Source organism: Sminthopsis crassicaudata, chromosome 4, assembly GCF_048593235.1.
Source record: "Sminthopsis crassicaudata isolate SCR6 chromosome 4, ASM4859323v1, whole genome shotgun sequence".
Lineage (NCBI taxonomy): Eukaryota > Metazoa > Chordata > Mammalia > Dasyuromorphia > Dasyuridae > Sminthopsis > Sminthopsis crassicaudata.
Window position 1 is genome coordinate 102661562 of NC_133620.1, and position 22607 is coordinate 102684168.

Sequence of the window (22607 nt, forward strand, 5' to 3'; positions counted from 1 at the left end):
AGGAACCTTTCTCTCAAGATTACTGTGTATTTTTTCTCTCTCTGTTTCTGTCTCTGTCTTTTTCTCTCTGTCTTCCTCTTTCTTTTTCCCTCCCATTAAATATATGTGTATTTATATATAAATTTATATACATGATTCTCTATTTCTTATCTTCATGCCTTTGCCCTGCTCATTCCTCTTTTTACTTTGGAATCTTAGTACTCCTAACTTCATTTTAGACTTGGGTACTTTCAAGTCAGCTAATGTCTAATCCTTGCAGATCACCTTTATATACTCTGTATATAGCTGTAGCACACCTTGTTATTTACATATTGTCTCCTTCAATAGAATATGCTGTCCCTGAAGAAGATCTGTTTTTTATTTTTCTTTGTATCCCCAGTACTTAGCACAGTGTTTGGCACAGAGTATGCTTTTATTTAAAAAAAAAATGCTTGTTGACATTTGTTATGAGACATTTGTTTTCCTTTACTTTAATGAGTAGGGGATGGAAGGGAAAGAAAATATACTTTTTTTTCTTTAGAAAATATACTTTTAAAAAGAATTTAAGAGATGATACAGATGTAAAATATTACACACACACACACACACATGAATATTATGGAATATTATTGTTCTGTAAGAAATGACCAACAGGATAATTTCACAAAGGCCTGGAGAGACTTACATGAACTGATGCTGAGTGAAATGAGCAGGACCAGGAGATCATTATACACTTCAACAACAATACTATATGATGATCAATTCTGATGGACGTGGCCATCTTCAACAATGAGATGAACCAAATCAGTTTCAATAGAGCAGGAATGAACTGAACCAGCTACACCCAGCGAAAGAACTCTGGGAGATGACGATGAACCACTACATAGAATTCCCAATCCCTCTATTTTTGTCTGCCTGCATTTTGGATTTCCTTCACAGGCTAAATGCACACTATTTCAAAGTGCGATTATTTTTATACAGCAAAACAACTGTTTGGACATGTATACATATATTGTATTTAATTTATACTCTAACATATTTAACATGTTTTGGTCAACCTGCCATCTGGGGGGGGGGGAAGGAGGGGAAAAATTGGAACAAAAGGTTTAGTAATTGTCAATGCTGTAAAATTACCCATGCATATATCTGGTAAATAAAAACTATAATTAATTTAAAAAAAAAGAAAAAAGAAAAATATTATACACACTTTCAGACAGTCTCTGTATTATTAGCTTTATTTAATCATTTTACTTTGTTACAAGAGACCTGTTATAAAATGAGAGTAATCTATTAATTTTTGGAATGTATAAACAAAGAGATCAATAAATCTTAATTAGAAGTTAAAAAAAAAATCTATTAGCTGACAACTGTTGTCTCTCCTGTAGAACTTAAGCTCTTTGGGGTAGCTAGATGGTCCAGTGTCTGAAGTCAGGAAATCCTGAGTTCAAATGTGGTCTCAGAGACTTAATACTTAGCTAGCTGTGTGATTCTGAGCAAGTCAATTAATCCCAATTGCCTTGCAAAAAAAAAAAAAAAATCACTTTAAAAATAGTCTATTTAAAAATAAAAAAAAAGGATATAAGCTCTTTGAAAGTAGGTACTATACTGTTTGTCCTCACCTCCCAGTGCCTGTATATAATTAGTGCTTAATCAATAATGATGGTTTGCTATGGAAAGCTGGGACTGGTAAAAAGAATAAAGATCATTAAAAGATGAGAATGACCAAACCCTTTCCTTGACCTTCTCTCCCGACTCTTCCATGGCTGCTGAGTGGGAGTCTTATTTCTGAGGGACATCTGTGTGATCCTCTTCCCTCCCCAATCCCACTCCCAGCTTACCTGTTCCAGATCACGGTAGCTAGATCCACCATCGTCTGAATCATACAGAGAAAGGTCAGTGTTCCCTGGAGCCTGTGAGGAAGGAAGGAAGCTAGTGTGGGATGATTGCCATTTAAAGGGAGCTTCAAGCTCTTCTTCCCAACTGCACAGCAACACACACCCTTCCTTCCCCTCCTCCCATTATCAGTCAGATGCCAACGGGCTTGCCTTCCTCTGTGGGCTGTTACTGGCATGAAATGATCAGGAGGATCAAGAGATTTAGGGCTTAACTCTGTAATCCTTTCCGTAGGCAATGACCTTTCCCCTCTGTGCCAGTGCTTTGCAATTCTCTATACCTCTTACCAGGAAACGTTCAATCTACATGAATATCATAAGGGTTTAGGAAACATTTGTTAAATGAATGAATGGATCTAGTAGCACCTACTTAATTTGTACACAAAGAAGCCAAAGGTACAGGATAGAGTGGAGCAAGCCCTGGGTCTGGACTCAGGAAGACCTGAAGTCAAATCTCTCCAAAGCCACTAACTAGTTGGATGATCTTGGACAAAGCATTTAAATCTCTTTTTGCCTCAGTTTCTTCAACTGTAAAATGGGGATAATAGTAGCCCCTACCTATCAGAGTTGTGAGGATCAAGTGAGACAAGATTTATACACAGTGCCTGGCACATAGTAGGCTCTATATCCATCCTATTTCTCTTTCCCTTTTCCAAGGATATACCTGTAGTAAGTTGAAGAGTAGGAATTTAAACCCAGGCCTTCTGACCCAAAGTTCAGTGTTCTTTCCCCTAATACAATCGACCCACCTATCAGGAGGGTATTTTTTTTTTTTTTTTTAGGGAGAAAATTTCCCTCCCTCTAACCCGGGACCAAAACTTACCAGGTTAAAGATGGCAGGCTTCTTTAGGACAGCTAGACTAGCTCTTGCTAGCCCTGTTTCTTTGTACCTCCCTTTTTTCCATTCCTTTTGCCATCTTTAGGATGGCAGCCAAAAGCCTACTTATTTTCCTAGGCAGATTTTCAGTGTGATTATAGAGGGTTTCACCTTTACCCATCTCTTAAGGCAAAGAACAAACAGTTGTTCTATGGCCAGACTAGCCTTTTCTTACATGTGACGAAGGCCTGGGAAGTTTTCTTGACATTTGGAGTGAAAGTGAGACTTTGGAGCTGAGGGCAAGGACTGAGTGAGGAGGGGAATCGGAAGAGAGCCTGGGCATGGACTCGTATACTGAGAAAGACTAGCCCTGCCTCCTTGTCTCGGGAACATTTTGGATGTTTATGTCTCATAGGCATATGCATACCATTCTTTGAATGATCTGCTTAAGATTAAAATTCCACAGGAGAAATCTTTTTCTCTTTCTCAAACGATCATGTTATTCCTCTTTCTTTGTTGTTGTGGAGTTTTTTGTTTTTGTTTTTGTTTTTTTTCTCTATAGAGCACCAACAAATTAATTCAGAATTATTTGAATGTTTTTCTTTATCTAAGGAAAAAATGTTTTTCTTGATCCAATGGAGCAGCTAGATGGTACAGTGGATAGAACACGGGCTTGGAGTCAATTCAAATCCAGCCTTAGGTATTTACTAGCTATGTGACCTGGGACACATTTTGCTCTGTTTGCCTCAGTTTCCTCATTTGTAAAATGAACTGGAGAAGAAAATAGCAAATCACTCCAGCGCCTTTTTCAAGAAATCCCCCAAAGGGGTCATGAAGAATCAGACATAACTGAAAAAAAATGAGTAAGCAAGAGTGTCTTAACCTAGGAGCTCTGTGTGACAGTAAATAGAAAGATGGATAATTTTGGTGAAGATTTGAATTTAAGTTCTGGTACTTCAGATGGTCTCTGTATTATTAGCTTTATTTAATCATTTTACTTTGCTACAAGAGACCTATTATAAAATATTGGACTACTTGCCATCTGGGGGAAGGGGTGAGAGAAGGGGGAGAAAAATTGGAACACAAGATTTTGCAAGGATTATTGTTGAAGAATTATCCATGCATATATTTTGAAAAATAAAAAGCTTTAATAAATAAATAAAAAAAGAATGAAGGAGACCTGTTATAAAGTGAGAATAATCTATAAATTTTTGGAATGTATAAACAAAAGAGATCAATAAATCTTAATAGTTTAAAAAAAATCCTGTTGGCCAATAACTAGTATCTCTTCTGATAGAATGTAAGCTCTAGTGGATAGAGCATCTGCTCCAAAATGGGTCTATTCAAACCACTTTTTTGCAACTCACTTTCCTCATATGGGAAGTAAAGAAATCAATGCTGGTACTATTTCGTGAATTTTTGTAAGAAAAATCCTTTGTACACTTTCAAGTGTTGGCTCAGCCTCTGTTGATTATTTCCATTTTTGTCCTGCATATTGTTGAAAACAACTTGAAAAGAGGGACTATTCTTTGCCTTTCTTTCCTAGCACTTTGTGCTAGTATTAATAGGCACTTAATATTTATCGACTGACTACAGGAGGATAAGCTATTATTATATCAGAGTTGTTTGGTGCAACTTGGGAAAGTTCAAATTAATTCCAGGAATATATGTTGCCCATTACTAACTGAGAGGAGATGTAATTCCTGAATGAGTGCTGATTGAGATGTAATTATTTATTTTTGGACATGGTCAAATGAGGGAATCTGTTTAACTTGACTATACATGTTTATAATGGAGGGATTGTTTTTTCTTTCTTTCTCTCATCAAGGTGGGGAAGGTAAGAGAGAATGAGAAGTTTTTGTTGATTAAAAATTAAAAAGAGAAAAAATAAAACAATCGTTTGGGTTCTCTGTCTTGAGTGCTTCTAAGGCTTTTTTTTTTTTTTTTTTTTTTTTTTGCCTATGAGTTTTCTCTTTACTCTTTTCCCCAATACCTTTTTCTGGTGGGTAGGCCCTCCTGGGGAGAATGAAAGAAAGGAAAAGGGCACATTTTTCTCTGAACATCAATTTTTTCAAATGTAAAATGAGTTGGATTGAATAGCTTCCAAGGTTTCTTTTTAGCTCTAATATTCTACAATACTACTTTAGTTATTGGTGAGTACAGAGAAGGCATCACTTTTCATTTTTGTTCACTATTTTGGGTACCCTGCTTCCTTCCCCTATTCCCACATGGGGTATCCTTAGTATCAGGGGTCATACCATTCCTAAGTCTTGTCCTGTGACCACTGCTCTGCTGTTGGCTTGGGCAAAAAGGACAGCGTCATGGATGCTGGGAAAGATGTGACTTCGTTCTAAGGTCCCGTCTTCAAAGACACCTCCATTATTTATGTCATTGTACACTTGGGCTGGAAAGGAGAAAAACATTATCTGTCAAGAAGATACCTGCCTGTGATCCAAGACAATTCCAATAGACTTGAGATGGACAATACCATCTATATCCAGAGAAGATAGCAGATTAAAATGTACTATTTTTTTTTGTAGTTTTCTGTTCTGATTTTTCTTTCACAAAATGATTAATATGGAAATAATTTTAAAATGAGTCTACACATAAAACCTATATTAGATTGCTTATTGTCTTGGAGAAGAAGGAGGGAAGGGAAGGAGGGAGAAAAAAATTGGAACTCAAAATCTTACAAAAATGAATGTTGAAAACTATCTTTATTATAATTGGAAAAAATAAAATACTATTAAGTGAAAAGATCTATCGAGAGAATTTTTTAAAGGGAAGAAGAAGGAGGAAAAGAAAAGGAGGAGGAGAAGGAGAAAGAGAAGAAATGTGACATTGTGGGCTGAGGCAAGGAGAAGGAGGGAAGGAAGAAGTAGATGGAGAAAGGGAGGAGAGAAAAGTTAATGTTTAAGAACCTCTCTTACCTCATTTGTGACATAACCTTTGTGTTGCCTACCTTAAAAGAGGGGAAAGGGGTTTTTTACAAAAAGGCCCTGATTAAATGGGAATCATTAACATTTTAAGACTTGGAAATCAAACTTCCCACTAGTTATCTTGTAATATTGCAATGCTGGTTTGAGCAGCAGAGGGCGTTATGAACATATGGAAAAGCTTGAGCCTGAGAGTCAAGCTTTTTTACAATTTAACTCTGAGGAATCATCATCTTTGGTGGTTATGTTCAAAAATGTTAAAACTTCCTTGTTGCGGGGAATTACTTCTGTGCTTTAAAGAAGTGCTCATGGTATTCATTAGACTGTAAGTTCGTGGAGGAAGGGGTCTGTCTTTTGCTTCTTTTTGTATTTCCAGAGTTTTCAAAGTTCCTGGCATATAACAGAAGCTTAATAAATGTTGACTAATTGAATGCCTGTTGTTCCTAATGCCTTTTCTTACTATTGCCTTTGAAAAGCCCTGGCTTCCTTTTTTACTGGAGAGCCAACTGGCTGAAGTTCTCTCCTCTCCTTTCTTTCTTGCCCTCTCTTTTCCTTTGCTCACTCTTCTTCCTCCCCTCTTCCCCTTCCTTTTCTCATTCTATCCACATAGGGAATCATATCCTTCCCTGCTTGATGGCTGAATCCTTGGGGTTTACAGACTAGATTTCTTTTTTAACCATCATGCCTTAAATCCAAATCATGCTGACTCTTACTGATTGGTCAATGATGGGTCCCAACCCAAGCCTACCTTGGTCATTGTTTGGGTTCTGATAGTTCAGTGTGAAAATAAATAGCAATTGTTTCTGTTTTGTCCAGAAACTCTGAGGGTCTTTTCTTCCCAGATTTGTTAAATAGGTTAAAAAAAGCCATTTTTTCCACCTCATTTTTTTTATCTAGAGTTAATCACTGAAAGGGAATTGCCTCAGAAAAACTGAGATCTGGGAAAGACCTTAGCTAAGAATTTCCACTGCATATGGGGGCATCTCTAGGATGACTTGCCACCAGACCTAGATGGCTCAATTGGAAAGAGTAAGGCTGATGACTTTGCAGCCCTGTCTTCCTTAAATTCATTTCATTTGCATTCATGATATCTCTTTCCCGAGATCAGTATCCTCTTCAAGAAGTAAGGACAAAAAACAATCTTGTAACTACTCCTTGAATATATCTACTTTTTGCACAAGGTATCTCTCCCATTAGAATTTAAATTCCTGTTTTGCCTTTTCCTTTGCATCTTCGTATTTTGTAGGGACATAGTGATTAATAAATGCTTCTAGACTGATTGCCTTTTTCTCTCTTGCCCTTCCTCTATCATTTTCCTCTCTCTGTCCCCCTTATTTTCTCTCTGTATGCAGATGGCAACTGTTCCTATGATCACTTTTGGCTTTGTTCCACACCTAGCCATTACACTAACATTATTGTTCCTGGGACATTTCCATAATCTGTTCTCATTCTGATTTTTTCTTGACGTTTTCCAGGTAGGTAATAATTTAAAGACTACCTGGCAGTTCTGCTCTCCCTAAGTAGCCTCTTATAACTACCCCTGGATGTCACCCTTCTCTTACCTTGAATATTCACCAAGAAGACCTTCACACCAATCTTTCCAAAGGTGGAGGAGAGCTGGGGCCAGAAGTGTTGGGTCGGGAGAAGGAAGTGGGAAGCAGGGGGAGAGAGAGAGACAAAAGGAGAAGAATGTTCTCAGTGTGTCCCACAGGTGACCCACAAAAAATACTTCAAGTAGAGCTGAACAAGTCAGCCACACCAAGAGCTGGGTGTAGCCAAGGATAAAAATAGCAGCAGGTATATACTACTTCTCCTTGAAGTGCTGACTGAGAGCTCTGGAAAGCAGGATGAAAACTTAGAATTGACCATTTGATGGGCACTTCAGGATAATTATAGCTCCTTGGGTATTCCTCTTCCCTGACTCTTGGGAGCATGGAAGCAGCAATTCTCTTGCTCTCACTGAAGGGGAGACTCAAAGAAAGTAAGCTTTGTCCCCCATGGTCATACAGGGACAGGGATTAGGAGGGTCTTGGTTGGCTGGATTCTTTCACTCTACTTAGAGGGCAGGATGATCCCTATGTGACTAAGAGTTTCCTCATCTGGTAAACTAAGGGGGTTAGGGCTCTAGAGCCTCTTTCTAGACCTCTCCATGTTCTGGATGATGTAATGAAGGAGATGGATAGATGGGGCATTGGCCACGAGATCTTCATCATACTCACTGCAAGTATAGAGAGGGCCTGTAGAGTTAGGGATTTCTAAAGGTCCTTCCAGTTCTCAAGTCTCTGTTCCTGTGGCCTGGAACAGGCAGAAAAGCTTTCTCTAGAACAAAATGCTTAAGGGACCAATATATTTCAGGAAGTCTCTCATTATATGGTCACCTCTCCTCCTTCCTGCCTCCTCTCTTAACTCAGTCAAGCTTCTCCACAAATCCTCTCTTCTCCCAGTCACCTCTATGGCCCACCATTGACTTTGTTCTTCAAGAGGTAGTTTAGACATGCTGTCAGAAGAAGATAAGCTTACTAGCAATTCTCTACCTGCCCATTTAGATTTCAGAAGGGGGAACTGAATTACTATATACCCCTGCTTCTCTCCTCTTTCCCTCCCTCTTTCTCTCTCTCTCTCCTCTCTCTCTCTTTGTTTTTCTGTCTCAGTCTCTCTGTTGCTCTCTCTCTCTCTCTATATATATATATATGTAAAGCTATATATTTATATAGAGAGGTGCTGTATATACTACATATACAGTATATACACACATACATATATATGTGTGTATGTGTGTGTGTATATATATATTAAGAATATACTTTATTCTAAGTTTCATGACTAAATTCTGCTTGCTACACCAATTGCTAGTCCATAGATGGGATGGGGCAGCAGTGAACAGGTGTGACCATATTCTCTCTGATGGATATTGGAGCTTAGAGGAGTGGGAGTAAGGGACACATGTACCCCATGTGCCCCTTTTCTGCAAAGCAAGTACAGAGATCTGAGTAACTTGCCAAAAGGTGAGCAAGTGTTCTGAGTACAGTATATTCTAGAAAGATTGCCCACCCAGAGCAAATTTAAAGAAGTACAAGCTTATATTACTTTGCTCCTTTCCCTAGGGGAACTTCAGCTTTGGTTCGGTTTCTCCAAATTAGGGAACTTAATAAAGTGTAAGGAGGAAAAAGGGGAAATTGGGAAGGCATCTTTCTTCTCTTTCTATTTAGGCTTTACCTTTGCCAATGCTTTAATGCCCATAAGATCAACGAAGCTGACTCCACTCATGTCCAGGATGATGGTGTGGAAGGAGATGAAGGGTGGGGCACTGGCTAGGGGATTCTCAGGTTCACTTGATAGTGTAAAGGAAGCTGGTGGCTCATCTTTGGGAGGTGTTGGGGTCTCTAGACTGAAGGTGATATAGGAGATCCCAGTTCCATTGGCAGCTGTCTGATTGTTGTTGGTATCAGTGGGGGAAACACCTTCAAAGTCTTCCTGGAGTTCCTGCAGGGAGACAGTCTGGAGGCAAGGACAAGAAGATAGTTCAGAGTGGACCCTTACAGATTTTGACTTAATTAGATAACTCCTCTAGAATTGGGGTTTTCTTAGCCTTTTTTGGGTTCTTTCAGCATTTTGGTGAAACTTATGAACACCTTCTCAAAATAATGTATTTAAATATATAGGATTACAAAGAAAATAAATATATTAAAATGAATCCATTATAATATAACCCTCCAGTTTATGGACTCTAGTTTAAGAACTGCTTTAGCTCCACATAGATGGATTATTGTTATTATACAGCAGAGAGACAGAAACTGGAGGAGAGAGGGTGGGAAAAAGGGAGGGAGGGAGAGAGAGAGAGAGAGGATACAGAGAGAGAGAGAGAGAGAGGAGACAGAGAGAGAGACAGAGAGAGACAGAGACAGAGAGGAGAGAGACAGAGAGGCAGAGAGAGAGAGGGAAGAGAGAGAGAGAGAGAGAGAGAGAGAGAGAGAGAGAGAGAGAGAGAGAGAGAGAGAGAGAGAGAGAGAGAGAGAGAAAGAGAGAGGAGACAGAGAGAAGATATATGTGTGAGTGTGAATGGAATGCTGTTGAGTTTGGCTTACCTTGTTTTTCAAGAATAGCGATTTCCTCTGTTTTGTTGGTATCTTGAGTCCCTTCTCCTGGTTTTTTAGATATTTCTGTTTGGCCAGGAACACTTTCTGGGGATCCACACCTATCTATGAGGAGAGGACCAGTAGCTACATTGAGCTTCACCTTCTTTATCTCTCTCATTTCCCTCCTGAACCCAGTGCCATTTAGAGAACTTCTTCCTTCAAGTTGAAGGGAACTGTACTTTACCTTGGAAATGACCTTCTGTCTGAAGATTTCTGAGTTGGCAAAGTAGAGTGGAGAGCAGTAAGTCAGAATTTTAATTCCTTCTACTTCCTGGACCTGCCATAAAGGAGACTGGGTTTAGGAGGCAGAGTGTCTTTTTATTGTTATTTTTAACCTCTTTGTCTTAGGAGGGTGTGAGCAGGAAAGGGAGTAATTAGGGAATGGAAGGAGGAGACTGCTACTTACCCTATTGTAAGTCTTAGGGTTCACATAGATATCTGTGTCCATGACTTGGGCCAGGGCTGATCCATTACGACTGAATAAGTAAGGAAAAAAGAAAAATAAATGAGAAAAATCACAATAGAATTCAAAGGATGCTGCTAAGACCAGAAGGAGGGCAAGGGAGGAAACTACTTCTTTCCTGGTCTAAAGGTAGGAGTTTTATCAAGGGGGAATTACATAGTGGTTTAAAGTCTAGGAGAAGAAAGTAATTAGGGGGGAGAGGGCAGGGAGCCATTTATTCCAGAGAGAGTTACCAAAGAGGGGTTGAAGATATGGTGATTATATATATATATGGTACCAGCTCAGGACTTCCTGGTTCTGAATTGTTTAGAGGAGAAGGGAAGGTTTCTTGAAGTTTAACATCTTCTCTTCCCTATCTAGTTTCTGGGGCTCTGTATGTGTAATTCAAGTGCTTGTAATTTTTCTAGAGGTAGGAAAGAAGGCTGAGCCCCTGAGCACTCCATTAAATGGTTTAGCTTCTTTGGTATATGCCTAGGGTATCTTGGAAAGGTTATTCTATTTTTCAGAGTCCCTCTTCTTATCTCTGATGCTTGCCATATTTTTTTCTACCTTTCTAACCTTTTATTCTCAAGTGTCTTTGGAACCCAAAGGCTATTAACTGTGACCTCTGAGATGGCAGTGGTAACACTTTTTCCCTGAGAAGTGGATATAGACAGGGTTCCCCCCATGCAACCACCCTGTATCAAAGCCTTTTGCTAACATTTGCTGCATTAGATTTTGCCATGGCCTTCCAGTCCTAAGCCATAGAGGAACCTTTTTTTTTTTTTTTTTTTTTTTTTTTAAATAAGAGAAAAGGAACAGGGTTTGTCCAATAAAGACATTAGTGATGGATACCATAGAAATTTGGCGTCAATTACCCTAAGCCTGACCTTAAGAAAAGGGGAATTTGAGGAATAGCCCCAGTCTGGTAGTAGAGTACTCACAATTGGGTCTGGAAGACAACCACTAGGATGGAGAAGGAGACACCCACTGCTACACCATAGGGTAGTCCGAGGAAAAATGATGAGAGGAAACTCATCACCCAGACACACTGAGGAGAGAGAAGGAAGTTGAATAATACTAGAACTCTGATACCTGCCCAGGGAGAAGCCCCTTCTTTCAGGAAGCTTCCTGGAGCCAAATCCATTCCCTTTCTTCAATGAATTGATGCAATTTTGTAGTCACAACTATCACTAATTTTTTCCTCTATTAGACAAGAAGCTCTCCAGGGACTATGTATTTTAAGTATATAGCCTAGGCCACATATGTCCTTGATGGGGCCTCATCAGTTCTTGTCAAATCCAAGGACTGATCATTTGGGAAAGATTTGGGAATATGAATTCCTATGATTCCTCTCTGAAGAACTTTTAGAATTCTTGAAACTCATTGTGTCTCTATTTGCCCATTTCTTTTGGGGGGATTTTGGGCAAAAAATAAATGAAACTGTGATTTTGAAAAGCATAATATGGTAGACAAATTTAAGGAGTTGAAATGAACCTGAAAATAATAATGAAAAACAACATGGTGGAAAGGGCATTGGATTTGGAGACACAAAGCCTGTTTCTTTGCCATTTATTTAGTAGTTGTGTTACCTTCAGCAAATCACTGAACCTTAATGCACAATTGAGGACAATAATACTCATAGAATTTGGTTTTTTTAGAGCTGTTTCAAGGATCAAATGAGATAGGGAATGGAAAATATAAAAGTAGACTATAACTATTCCAGGAGGAAGTAGGGAGTTTTGGGAGGACCCCTGATTTTTCCTGTCTTCACCTAATTTTGCCTAAGAACTCCCTTTCTGAACAATGGAGTCTCCCATGGGTGTCTGGAAGATGAAAAGTTCTGTAGGGAGCAGATTTCAACTTTGACCAGAAATGGTATTAGAGGTAGAATGAACAGGAAGAAATGGGCCTTAGAGGCCTGAGAAGGTCAAGGATGAGGTAGAAAGATGCATACTCACACAATCCAATTTGCTTTTCTTCCACAAATAATAGGGGTCAGTGAGCTGCTTAAGAGAGTTCTTGAGGTTGACAGCAATTAGAGCCCCCAGGACAGACTGTAAGGAGAATAAACAGAATAAACAAAGATTCAAATCAGTAGGACTCTTTCCCTGTCCTTTAACTTTCTCCTTCTCCAAGAAATTAATCTCTTTGATTCCCGCTTCAGACAGAGTTTTGATCTGGATTGTTGCTATAGTCCCTTCTATCTCTAATACTTTATAAATCTCTAATACTTTATAATTTTCTATGTAATTTTTCCCTTCTTTAACTCAGCTTGCCCCACTTTTGCTCTTACCTTGGGTAAGGGGTACAGATAGACCCCCAACACCAACATGGTGATCATCACCACCAGTGACACACACAGACTTGACATCTATGAAGAGTAAAAAAAAAAATCTTGAGGGGAGTGTAAGGGAAGGGAGCAGGGCATATGAGATGAGGACAAGGTGAGAGTGAGGAGGAAAGGGCATAAACTGAATTTGTCCCTGTCCCTCAATGCCTCAGCCAGAAATGGTGGAAGGAAGGGTGGTTATGGGTAATTCCAATAGAGGACAATTTAAAAAAGTGTCTAGGGACCTTAATTGTTTCCATTTTTCTAGGCTAGGGTAGTGTAAGGGATCTGTGTGGAGGTTGTGTGATGAGCTTCTTAAGAGTCCAACTTGACGCCTGGTCCTTCTGGAGGGGTTTTCCCAACTGACTTTAGGGAGATGTACTGCCCAACATCTCCTACCCCCTAATCCAGCTCACCTGGGATTTGCCCCCTGCTCCATCCACAGCGAGAGTAACTGAGAGAGCACAGCAAATGACATGGATTTTAAAGAAAGAGCCAAAAAAGTTGCTACAGCCAAGAGCAATCATTTCCTGCAGAGAGAGAAGTAATGCTTAGAAATCGTGAGCCCATCTCCCCTGCAGATGGACATCAGTCTGGGTAGAGTGGGAGCATGATTGTGTGTGGGGGGTGAAAACCTGGAGTAGGAGAGACCCAACTGTGAACTCTGAGATCTAGCATGGCACAACAGATCCTGACATTGGAAAGAGCGTAGATAATGGACTCAAAAGTCTATGGGTCCAAATCTTCACTCAGATACTTAAAATTTCTGTGACTTTGGGAAAATCATTTAATCTCCTTGTGACTCATTCTCCTCATCTGTAAAATTATGAGTTTGGACTAGATGACCCCCGAGGTCCCTTCTAACACTAGCATAATGATCTCATAATCCCAGCACCAGGAAGATAAGCCAGACAAAATGGGATGGCAAGTCATATTTCAGTGACATCAATAATGTAGCTAATTATAGTTAGCTTTTGAGATTTGAGATATTGCTTTGAGATTTGCAAAACACTTTATTTTTGTTATCTGATTTTAGTCTCACATCAACTCTACTGAGTAGCTGCAATTATTATCTCCATTTTACAGGTAAGGAAACTGAGGCAGACAGGTTAAATGACTTGTCAAGGATCACAAAGCTAATAAGTGACTTGATATGGACCCAGGACTTCCTACTCCTATTTCAGCACTCTATCTGCTATGCCACCTACATGCCACAAACATCATTAGGCATAAGATCAATAGAAGTGATTGGCCCTTAGGAGGAAGATATTTCAGGGCTCCAAGGTGAGCTTTGCCTATTGCAAAGAGCCAGAATATAAACTGAGGTGGAGTTCTAGAGAAGCCCTATGAGTAACAAAATTACAGAGAATTCAAAGCTGGAAGGGACTCTAATCATCTAGTTTAGGAGTTTTGTTTTGTTTTGTTTTGTTTTTTCTTTTTGAAAAGCAATTAGGGTTAAATTACTTCCCCAGTGTCACAGCTAGTAAGTAAATGTCTGAAGCTGAATTTGAACTCAGATCCTCCTGATTTCAGGATCAATGCTTTATCCACTGCTTCATCTAGGTATCTTGCAGTTTAGGAGTTATTAACCCCCAAGGATTGGTCTTAGGGGTCTGTAAACTTGGATGAGGAAAAATTACTTTAGTATTTCCCTAACCTCTGAAATTTAAAATTTCCTTCAGTTGTGAATTTAATTTAATTTTAATTCTAATTAAATAAAATTAATTTAAATTTAATTTAAATTGTGAATTAAAATTAATGTGAGAAAGGGCCAGTAGGGGTTTACGGCACAAAAAAGGCCAAGAGCCCCTGATCTAGTGCAAGATTTTCATTTTACAGATGAAGAAACTGAAGTCTAGACAAGTATAGAAATTTGGGCTTACCTAGAACAATGTGCCAGAACCCAAATCTCCTGATTCTTAGCCATGTGGTCTTTTCCACTATATCTTCCTGTCCCCTAGGTTCTATGGCATACTCGGGCATACCAGTGACGTCTTGGGTAAGACATGTTCCTTATTTGAGCATCAATTTCCTCAGAGGCAGCATGGTATAATGGGTAGAATGTCAGACTTGGAGTCAGAAAAGTAGAAACTCCAATCCTGCCTCAGATATTTACCAACTGTGAGCTTCAGTTTCTTCATCTGTAAAGTGGAGAGGGTTGGACTTGACCTTCCAGCTTTAAGTCCATGATCCCATGATTTGTAAAATGAGAGGTTCTGTCTAGATCTCTAGGGTCCCTTTTATCAAGTCTTAGGAATCTCAGTGTTTCCACAAGCAATGATGGTGTTAAACAAGCCCATATTTCAATGTTCTAGTCCCCATTATCTACACAGTTACCGCCAGGGGACTCCCTTACCAACAGCTGTCTTTGCATGGCTTCTCCAGTAATATTGTCCATCCCCTCTTCTTCCCTCCCTGCTCCCAACACATTTCCATACCTCTCCTTGCATTACCTGGTTAGGATCCACATCATAGCCATGTTTGGTTCCCAGGGTCCTGCCAACGGCCAGGTTGATGACATAACCCACAATGGCCAGGGAGAAGGCTGTGCCGATCATGTCCTTCCACTGGGAGACCATGGGGGATACTGGGGTGGGGAATCTGTCATAGAATCAAAGAGGAAAAAGGATCAGGACTCTGTGTGTCCATGTGTAAGGAGAAGGGAGCAGGAGTATGGGAATCGGGAGTGGGGCAGGGTATGGTCAAATAAGAATCACAGAATCATACAACTTGAGAAATTATAGGGATTTGAGAGATTATTCGGGCCAAATCCACCATTTTGGGGAAGAGAATGATAACTTTTTTATATCTATCATCCATTAGAGATATATGTAGTATTATTATTCTCATTTACAAGGAGAAAGCTGGGGGATCAGAGAGTTGCTCACTAGTAGCATCATTAAGTAGCAGAAGTGGGATTACAAGCCGGATCCTTTGATTCTAAGCCATTTTTTGTCCTTTCACACTCTATCTTCCAGGACTATGGGAATGTAACTTATGAACTTCTAATTTTCCGCAACTTTATATAATACCTTGCCTGTAGTAGTCACTCAGCATATATGTTGACTGAACAATTATATTCCAAGTGGCTTAAAGGGCATAATCTTGGGATGGAGGCAAAGCAGAAATGTTTCCTCTGAATAGACTAGCCTTCATCTGATTTTCTGTCTAACAAAAATGTGTATAAATTAGGCCTGCATTCCAATAAAATTGTTCTCTAGGGACATAGACTGAAGGCTAGGCTTGGGGATGGGAATGTCCTAATGAGAATCCCTAAAATTGAGTCACGAATCCAGTTCTGTCTCATGCTGTAGAACCAAGGTTTCAGATTGGGCCTGGGCCTGGGTGGGACAGCCACGCTCCCAGCCAGCTTCCACTCACCCCTGTTGGATCTCTCCCACAATCTGCATATGGTACTTCTTGGGCATCTTACAACCCCCAGAGATAGCCGTTGCCACCACCACCTATTGAGGAAGGGAAAGATGGAACCTGAGCCAAGGCCAGGGCATTGAGTCTCTACCAGGTTTCCTTTTTCATGAAAGGAACCCAGGCCCTTCTGTTTCCAACTGCTTGACAGAAACTCTCCTGGGAGGGCTAGACATGGACCAAGATTGATTCTCACTGCCTGATTTCCTGTTTCACTGACTGCAGGGTGGAGACTTTAATGTTTTTATAACTAGATCTTATATACTCAGAAAGAATCTTAAAAGCCATTTAAATAAAAAAGGGGGGTACATGAGGATCTCTGTAGGCCATTTATTGATTTGATTTTAATATGCAATATTATTGGTATATTGTTTTTAATTTATTTTATAAAGGATTTTCCAAATACAGGAGTGTGGTGGGACATGAGTTGCTTTTGGGTCATGTTTCTTATACTTCTGATTTAGTACAACCCCCCCCCCTTTATTTTATAGTTGAGGTCTTGAGAAGGGAGGAGATTTTCCCAGGATAATTCATATTATAAATGACAAAGCCAGGGTTTAAATTCAGATTCTTTAAGTCTAACTCTAATACTTTCACTTCACAGGGATCATAAAAGTTTAAAGCTACAAAAGATCTTATGCTAATTTAGCCTAATTCTTTTATTTTACAAATAAGGAAACTGAGTCCCAGAGAGGTAGAATGATTTTTCCCAGTTCACATAAGTAGGAAACAGCAGGGCCAGGCCTTTGCATACAAATCTGCTTCCTCTGAAACTAGTTTCACTTCGTCCTTTTGCCCCTTGGCCATTAGTCCAGGTTCCCAACCCCAACCCCAATTTCCGATGGAGGTCCTCACCACAATCAACTCTGTGGGGATGGGGACTCGGATCTTGTGCATGTAGCGGACATTGAGCTCTTTCACCAGCACCAGAAAGACAGCACTGATCAGGGCAAAGACAAGCGAGGCAATATTTGTATGGGGCAGGTTTTTGCAGATGTCGATGAAGGTCTAGAGGGAGAGCAGGGACATCAGAGTTGAATAATCAGGAAGAAGAGCTCATTGCCTTCACAGGCTACCTTCCTTTCCCTTCTATATGTCCGCTTCTGGGCATCTGTGCCAGGGTGCTGAGGTCACAACAATGCTTGAAAAAGGCCCAAGCGAAACAAAATTCAGTCTCTCATACCCACCTCCCTCCTCAACCCAGATTTGAGAGATCGTCAGAAGAGGAGATCACTTCTTTTTTCTCTGTCCCTGAGTGGAGCAAGAGTAAACAGATTTTAAGGTACAGCTAAAGGGAACAAGATTAGGAAGATTAGGTCAGAGGAAGAACTCCTCTGACTGGTACTCAAATGAGAAACTAAGGAAGGAAACAGGAATTAAAATTATAGGTACGGGAGGGACCTTAGAGGCCATCCCATCCAAACTTCCCACTGAGTACAAGACTCGGCTAGCACAAGACTTCCTGATAGGCGATCAACCAGTTCAGGTGCTTTCAGGGATAGGGGCTGTTGCATTCCATAATCCTAGTTTTTAGCAAAGTGCCTTATATAGTGTAGGATTTAATGAATGCTTAAGGAATGAATTCATGAAAGGAACTCATCACTTTTTTAAAATAGCAAATTTGAAAGAGCAGGAAATATTCTCAAGTATCTTCTCCCAGTGCAGGGAAGGGTTGGGTTCCAGACTCACCAAGACAATGGCTCCTGGGCCGGTGTAGGAGGGGATGGTCAGCCCGAAGATGTACTTGAGCACAGAGATCAGGATCTGCAGCCCAGCAGCAGTCATGAAACCTCTGATGAAGGACTCAGACAGGTAGATGGCTACAAAGCCAAACTGTACAAACCCTAGGCCCATCTGGGATGGGGCAAAGGTGAAGGAGAGAGAAATGGAGTTGCCTACCTGGGACCATGTCCAGAGCTGTTGCCACAGCCCTACTGCCAAGGACAACAGCACAATGTTGCATCCTTGAGAGATTAGTGATCTTTTATTGTACGGAACCAATCTCCCCAATTAAACTGTAAGTTCCTTGAGGACAAGGACTACCTTGTATTTATTATGATTTCTAACACAGTGCTTTGCACTGGGGTAGGCCTGGACTGGGATGAGGCATTTTATACATCCTAAGTAAGGCTTGAGATTTCACCTGCTCAAATAACTGTTTGGACATGTATACATATATTGTATTTAACTTATACTTTCACATATTTAACATGTATTGGTCAACCTGCCATCTGGGGGAAGGGGTGGGGGGAAGAAGGGGAAAAGATGGAACAAAAGGTTTGGTAATTGTCAAAAGCTATAATAAAAAAAGAGATTTCACCTGCTCCCCATCCCTATCCTCATGCTCATATAAATCATTGTTTATAAGAAGCTTTGGGCCTTTTTCCTGTATTTTCTTTTTGCTGAGGCAATTGGGATTCAGTGACTTGCCCAGGGTCACACAATTAGTAAGTGTTAAGTATCCAAGGCCGGATTCCAATTAAGTCCCTCTGACTTCAGGACTGGTGCCCTATCCACCACACCATCCAGCTGCATCCCTGTATTCCTGTTCTAGGAGTCAGTAGAGTACAGCTGAGAGCATGTTTGATTTGGACCTAGAATACTTGGGTTTGAATGTGGTTTTGCCCATCATCTTTGGGCAGGTCATTATTTCTACTCAGCTTCATTTTCCCTCTCTGATAAATCAAGGAGGCAGTCTAGATAATGTTCAAAATTACTTTCAGCTCTAAAATCCCTAAACTCTTAGGTTCTTCTAGTTCTAAAATCCTATGGTCCTAAATTGTCACTTATCACAGAAACACATATTTGTGAGAAGTGGGACTTTCTACAATAAAAATATGCATTTAGGGAAAAAAAAGTCATATAAAAAGTGTTCTTCGAGCTTTCTAGATTATTCCTGGCTCAGGTCTACTGATGCTGTAGATGATAGGAGCTTAGAGAGTAATGGGAGAAGAGGAACATTTCTTAGCAACCTTTAAGTATATAAAGAATTAGGAAGGATTTCAGAGAGACTATTAATATCTTGGGAGAAAAGGTTGTCAGACACTGGAATTCCAGTGACAGGTTGAAATTTGGGGATCTTTTCCAGAGGTCTCTGGACAACCCCTTAAAGAGAATGTTATAGAGGAAAATGATATAGAGACATGTTGGATTAAGCAAACTTTATAATGTTCTTTGAAATAGAATTCTAAGCTCTAATCTCAGAAGTTTACACTCATCTAATAGGGTATGAGCGAGCTGACTTCTCAAGCCTTATTCCAGTTCTGTGGGAGAAGGCAAATTGCCATATCTGCTTTAATAGGCTAGACACCCCCCCCCCCCCCGCTTCTGCCCTCCATCTATAGGAATTGGTTTTGTGCAGGAGGGAAGAAATAGTTTCTAGAAAGCTTAACAATTCTTGGACTGAAAAGGCAATTTATTCTACCACCCATAAGGGCTGTAAACCCTTGAGATTTGTCTCCCTGAAGGAGCAGGGTCTTGATGGTGCTCTTCTGCCCTTGCCACTCACCTGAATGATAGCTGTTAAGCAAGCCAGTGTTGCTGATATATGGAGTCTCTCCGCCTCCATGGCTGCTATATCCACGTGACTTGTGTTGGTGACATTATTAAAGACTTGGAATTTTGACTCTGGAGCCAGCTGCAGACAGATGTTACCCACCAGGATACTGATAACAGCAAAGGTACCTGTGGTGCCCCACCGACCCCAGCAAAAAAGTTTGGATCAATATTCACTACAATCACCAGTGGTCCCAGGATGTCTCCCCAACCCTCAGGGGGCCAAGAGAATAGTAATTCTACTGGGAAAAGCAGTCTTGGGTAGAGCTTCTGCTCCCAATAATTCCATATTATTCTCCCCCTCTACCTCACCATGAGTCAGTTTATTCTTTATTATGATGAAACAAAATTTATTCCTATTTGTACAAGATACTTCCAGATATACTGTAACACATTAGCCTTGGAACAACCATTGTAATCTTCATTTTATAGAAATGAGAATCAGGGAGAAAGGCTAAGTGAGAAGCCTTTGGGGTCATGCAATGAATTAAGATCTAGCTGGAAGAGACTTCAGAGATCATTTAGTCTCGTCTCTACCCAAAGCATTGTCTTCTACTTGAATATTCCCCGGCTTCATCCCTACCCCAGCAGAGAATTCATTTCTCATTAATTCATTATTCACGAGTAAGGCAAATTAGCCAATTTCACTTTCAGATTGCTCTTAATTGCCAGGAATTTCCCCTACATCTCTCTTCCTATAACTTCCACCCATTGTTCCCCAGTTCTGTTCACTAGGATCAAGCACAAAGCATAAACTCCCCTCAGGGAATCATAGAACATAGATAATTAGGGCCAGAAGGAACTTCAGAGGCCTTCTCATTTCCCATGATAGCCATTACACTTAATCAAGATCCTAAGAATATCTTTTTGGGGCTCAGATTCCCAATTTTTTGGATCAGTGCTCAAATGACAAAGGTTGTATCTCTTTAACATCTCAGTGAGTTTCCCTCTTCTGGATGACTCAGGATAAAGCATCCCCTTTTAGATCCTTGGACTCACCAACAAGGAGGATGGGGAAGGGGAATTGAAGGTCAGGAGGCTTTTTACCTGGTACCATCTGATGCACGCCACCCAAGAAGAAGTAGGTCAGGAGAGGGAAGAAGGATGAGTAGAGGCCATTGACCGCAGGAAGGTTGGCCAACAGTGCAAAAGCCATGCCTGAAGAAATTATGAGATCATTAGTTTAGAGCTGGAAAAGACCTCAGGAGTTACCTCATTCCATTTCCTTACTTTACAGTTGAGGATGCTGAGATCCAGAGAAGGGAGCAAGACCCCCACAAGGAGTCAGTGGAAGATCTAGGATTTGAAGCCTGGCTCTAAGGCTAGACTTTGACAGGCTGCACCATAATTTTTGACAATGAATAAGTCTTATAGTCTAATCTTTAGAAAATAGGTCACCCAAGGGAATATACCATGAAGGAAGCAACCTCAACCCTGAGGGGAATCCTAGCCAATGCTCCCCAGTTTGGGCCCCTGGAGTCTAAGGAAGGCACATCTTAAGATTCAAGATTTTAGGTTTTTCAAATTTTGTTTTGTTTTAGATGGGATATGAAATATCATATTTAGCCTAAGGGGAATCTCTCACCTTGTGGGACCTGGATGGACCCCCCACTCAATCCCCCAAGCAGATCGGGCACGATGTAGTCCTTGATCTTGTATTTGGGGAGCCATGAGAGGACAGGGAGAAGCCCAAATATCACAGTTTTGATTTTGGCAGAGGAACATCTGGAAGGAAAGTGAGGAGCATGTCACAGGAGGGATCACTGGGGATCATCCATCAAGAACAGCATCAAGGATTAGACACCCTGGGCTAGGAGGTCTAGCATCCTACAATCCATGCTCATCTATAGGCACTGATTATGTAAATAATTGATTCATGGTAGAAAGAAAGTGACTTCTTTAACCTAGGCCAACATTCCTATATTGGGTTTAAAACTGAGTTTTGTTGTAATCTGGCCTATATTTCTTTTTTTTTTTAAATTTATTAAATCTTTTTATTTACAAAACATATGCATGGGTAATTTTTCAACATTGACCTCTGCAAAGCCTTCTGTTCCAAATAATCCCCTCCTTCCCCCTACCCTCTCCCTAGATGGCAGGTAGTCCAATACATGTTAAATATGTTAAAATATAAATTAAATCCAATCTATATGTACATATCCATACAGTTATCTTGCTGCACACACACACAAAAATCAGATCAAGAAGAAAGAAAAAAACTGAGAAAGGAAACAAAATGCAAGCAAACATCAACAGAAAGAGTGAGAACGCTATGTTGTGGTCCACGCTCAGCTCTCACAGTCCTTTCTCTGGGTGGAGATAGCTCTCTTCATCACTGAAAAATTGGAACTTCTGACTTATATTTCTAGGCAGGATTTATATTTGAACCATCCTGAAGCTAGTCATTGGCTCATTCTTTAGATATCAACACTGGAGGAGATTCCACTGCCTTCTCAGTGTTATGTCCTTGCTGACTCAAACAGTCATCAAACAGATGTAAAAACTTGGACACACATACCCACACAGACACCTGGGTCCTTTCCCTAGTTAATACACTAACTTACATTTGGTAGGGGGTGGGTGGAGGAACATTTCATTGGTCAACACAGGGTGGGGAGAGTTGATCTTTTCCCTGTTTGTCCAAGGCCTTGAAGCCTTTTCATAGAAACTCCCTTGGCCAGGGAACAAGGACTTGAGAATGGAGGCTGTCAGAAGGTGGATTGATGGGTGGGGGTGGAGGTGTATGCATCTGGAGGGGTAATAATTTGCTTTCCATGGTCCAGTTCAATGCAATCAAGTATCTGGGGATGGAATCAAGGCTCATTCTGGTGACTCATCCACCTTCTTTGAGTAGCCCTTCTTTCTTTACCGTCACCGACTCTGATTCTTTGGTGTTGCTTAACAACAGTTTTCCCGATATTAGGTCTCTTGGATGTCACCCAAAACCTAAACCAACACAGCAAATGCTTTGTATCTTACTAAGTATGGGAAATTTCTTACTAAATCTGGGAAATTTCTTAAAGCCCCAGAAACTGGCAGGAATTTTGGCTTTTATAATTTAGTTTTCCCATCTAGTAATCAATCAGGCAATT

The 22607-nt window shown here is 40.4% G+C and overlaps 1 protein-coding gene across 4 annotated transcripts in view; it reads right to left on the minus strand.

The window, feature by feature from the left end:
* Nucleotides 1-22607, minus strand: part of SLC26A9 (solute carrier family 26 member 9) — a 39560-nt gene that overhangs the window by 1813 nt on the left and 15140 nt on the right. For 2 of the 4 annotated variants that reach the window (XM_074308974.1, XM_074308975.1), the window contains exons 3-20: nucleotides 21101-21240; nucleotides 20563-20673; nucleotides 19469-19644; nucleotides 17650-17814; nucleotides 16816-16968; nucleotides 15916-15998; nucleotides 14988-15135; nucleotides 12951-13064; nucleotides 12499-12576; nucleotides 12164-12259; nucleotides 11147-11253; nucleotides 10167-10236; nucleotides 9945-10037; nucleotides 9710-9823; nucleotides 8841-9122; nucleotides 7187-7241; nucleotides 4947-5092; nucleotides 1818-1889 (exon numbers count right to left, since the gene is read on the minus strand). In XM_074308974.1, coding sequence (XP_074165075.1) covers nucleotides 1818-1889; nucleotides 4947-5092; nucleotides 7187-7241; nucleotides 8841-9122; nucleotides 9710-9823; nucleotides 9945-10037; nucleotides 10167-10236; nucleotides 11147-11253; nucleotides 12164-12259; nucleotides 12499-12576; nucleotides 12951-13064; nucleotides 14988-15135; nucleotides 15916-15998; nucleotides 16816-16968; nucleotides 17650-17814; nucleotides 19469-19644; nucleotides 20563-20673; nucleotides 21101-21240 — 2203 coding nt within the window. Of the gene's footprint in view, nucleotides 1-1817; nucleotides 1890-4946; nucleotides 5093-7186; nucleotides 7242-8840; nucleotides 9123-9709; nucleotides 9824-9944; nucleotides 10038-10166; nucleotides 10237-11146; nucleotides 11254-12163; nucleotides 12260-12498; nucleotides 12577-12950; nucleotides 13065-14987; nucleotides 15136-15915; nucleotides 15999-16815; nucleotides 16969-17649; nucleotides 17815-19468; nucleotides 19645-20562; nucleotides 20674-21100; nucleotides 21241-22607 lie in introns of those variants that run through there. The other 2 variants (XM_074308976.1, XR_012489075.1) reach the window with 2 other exon arrangements.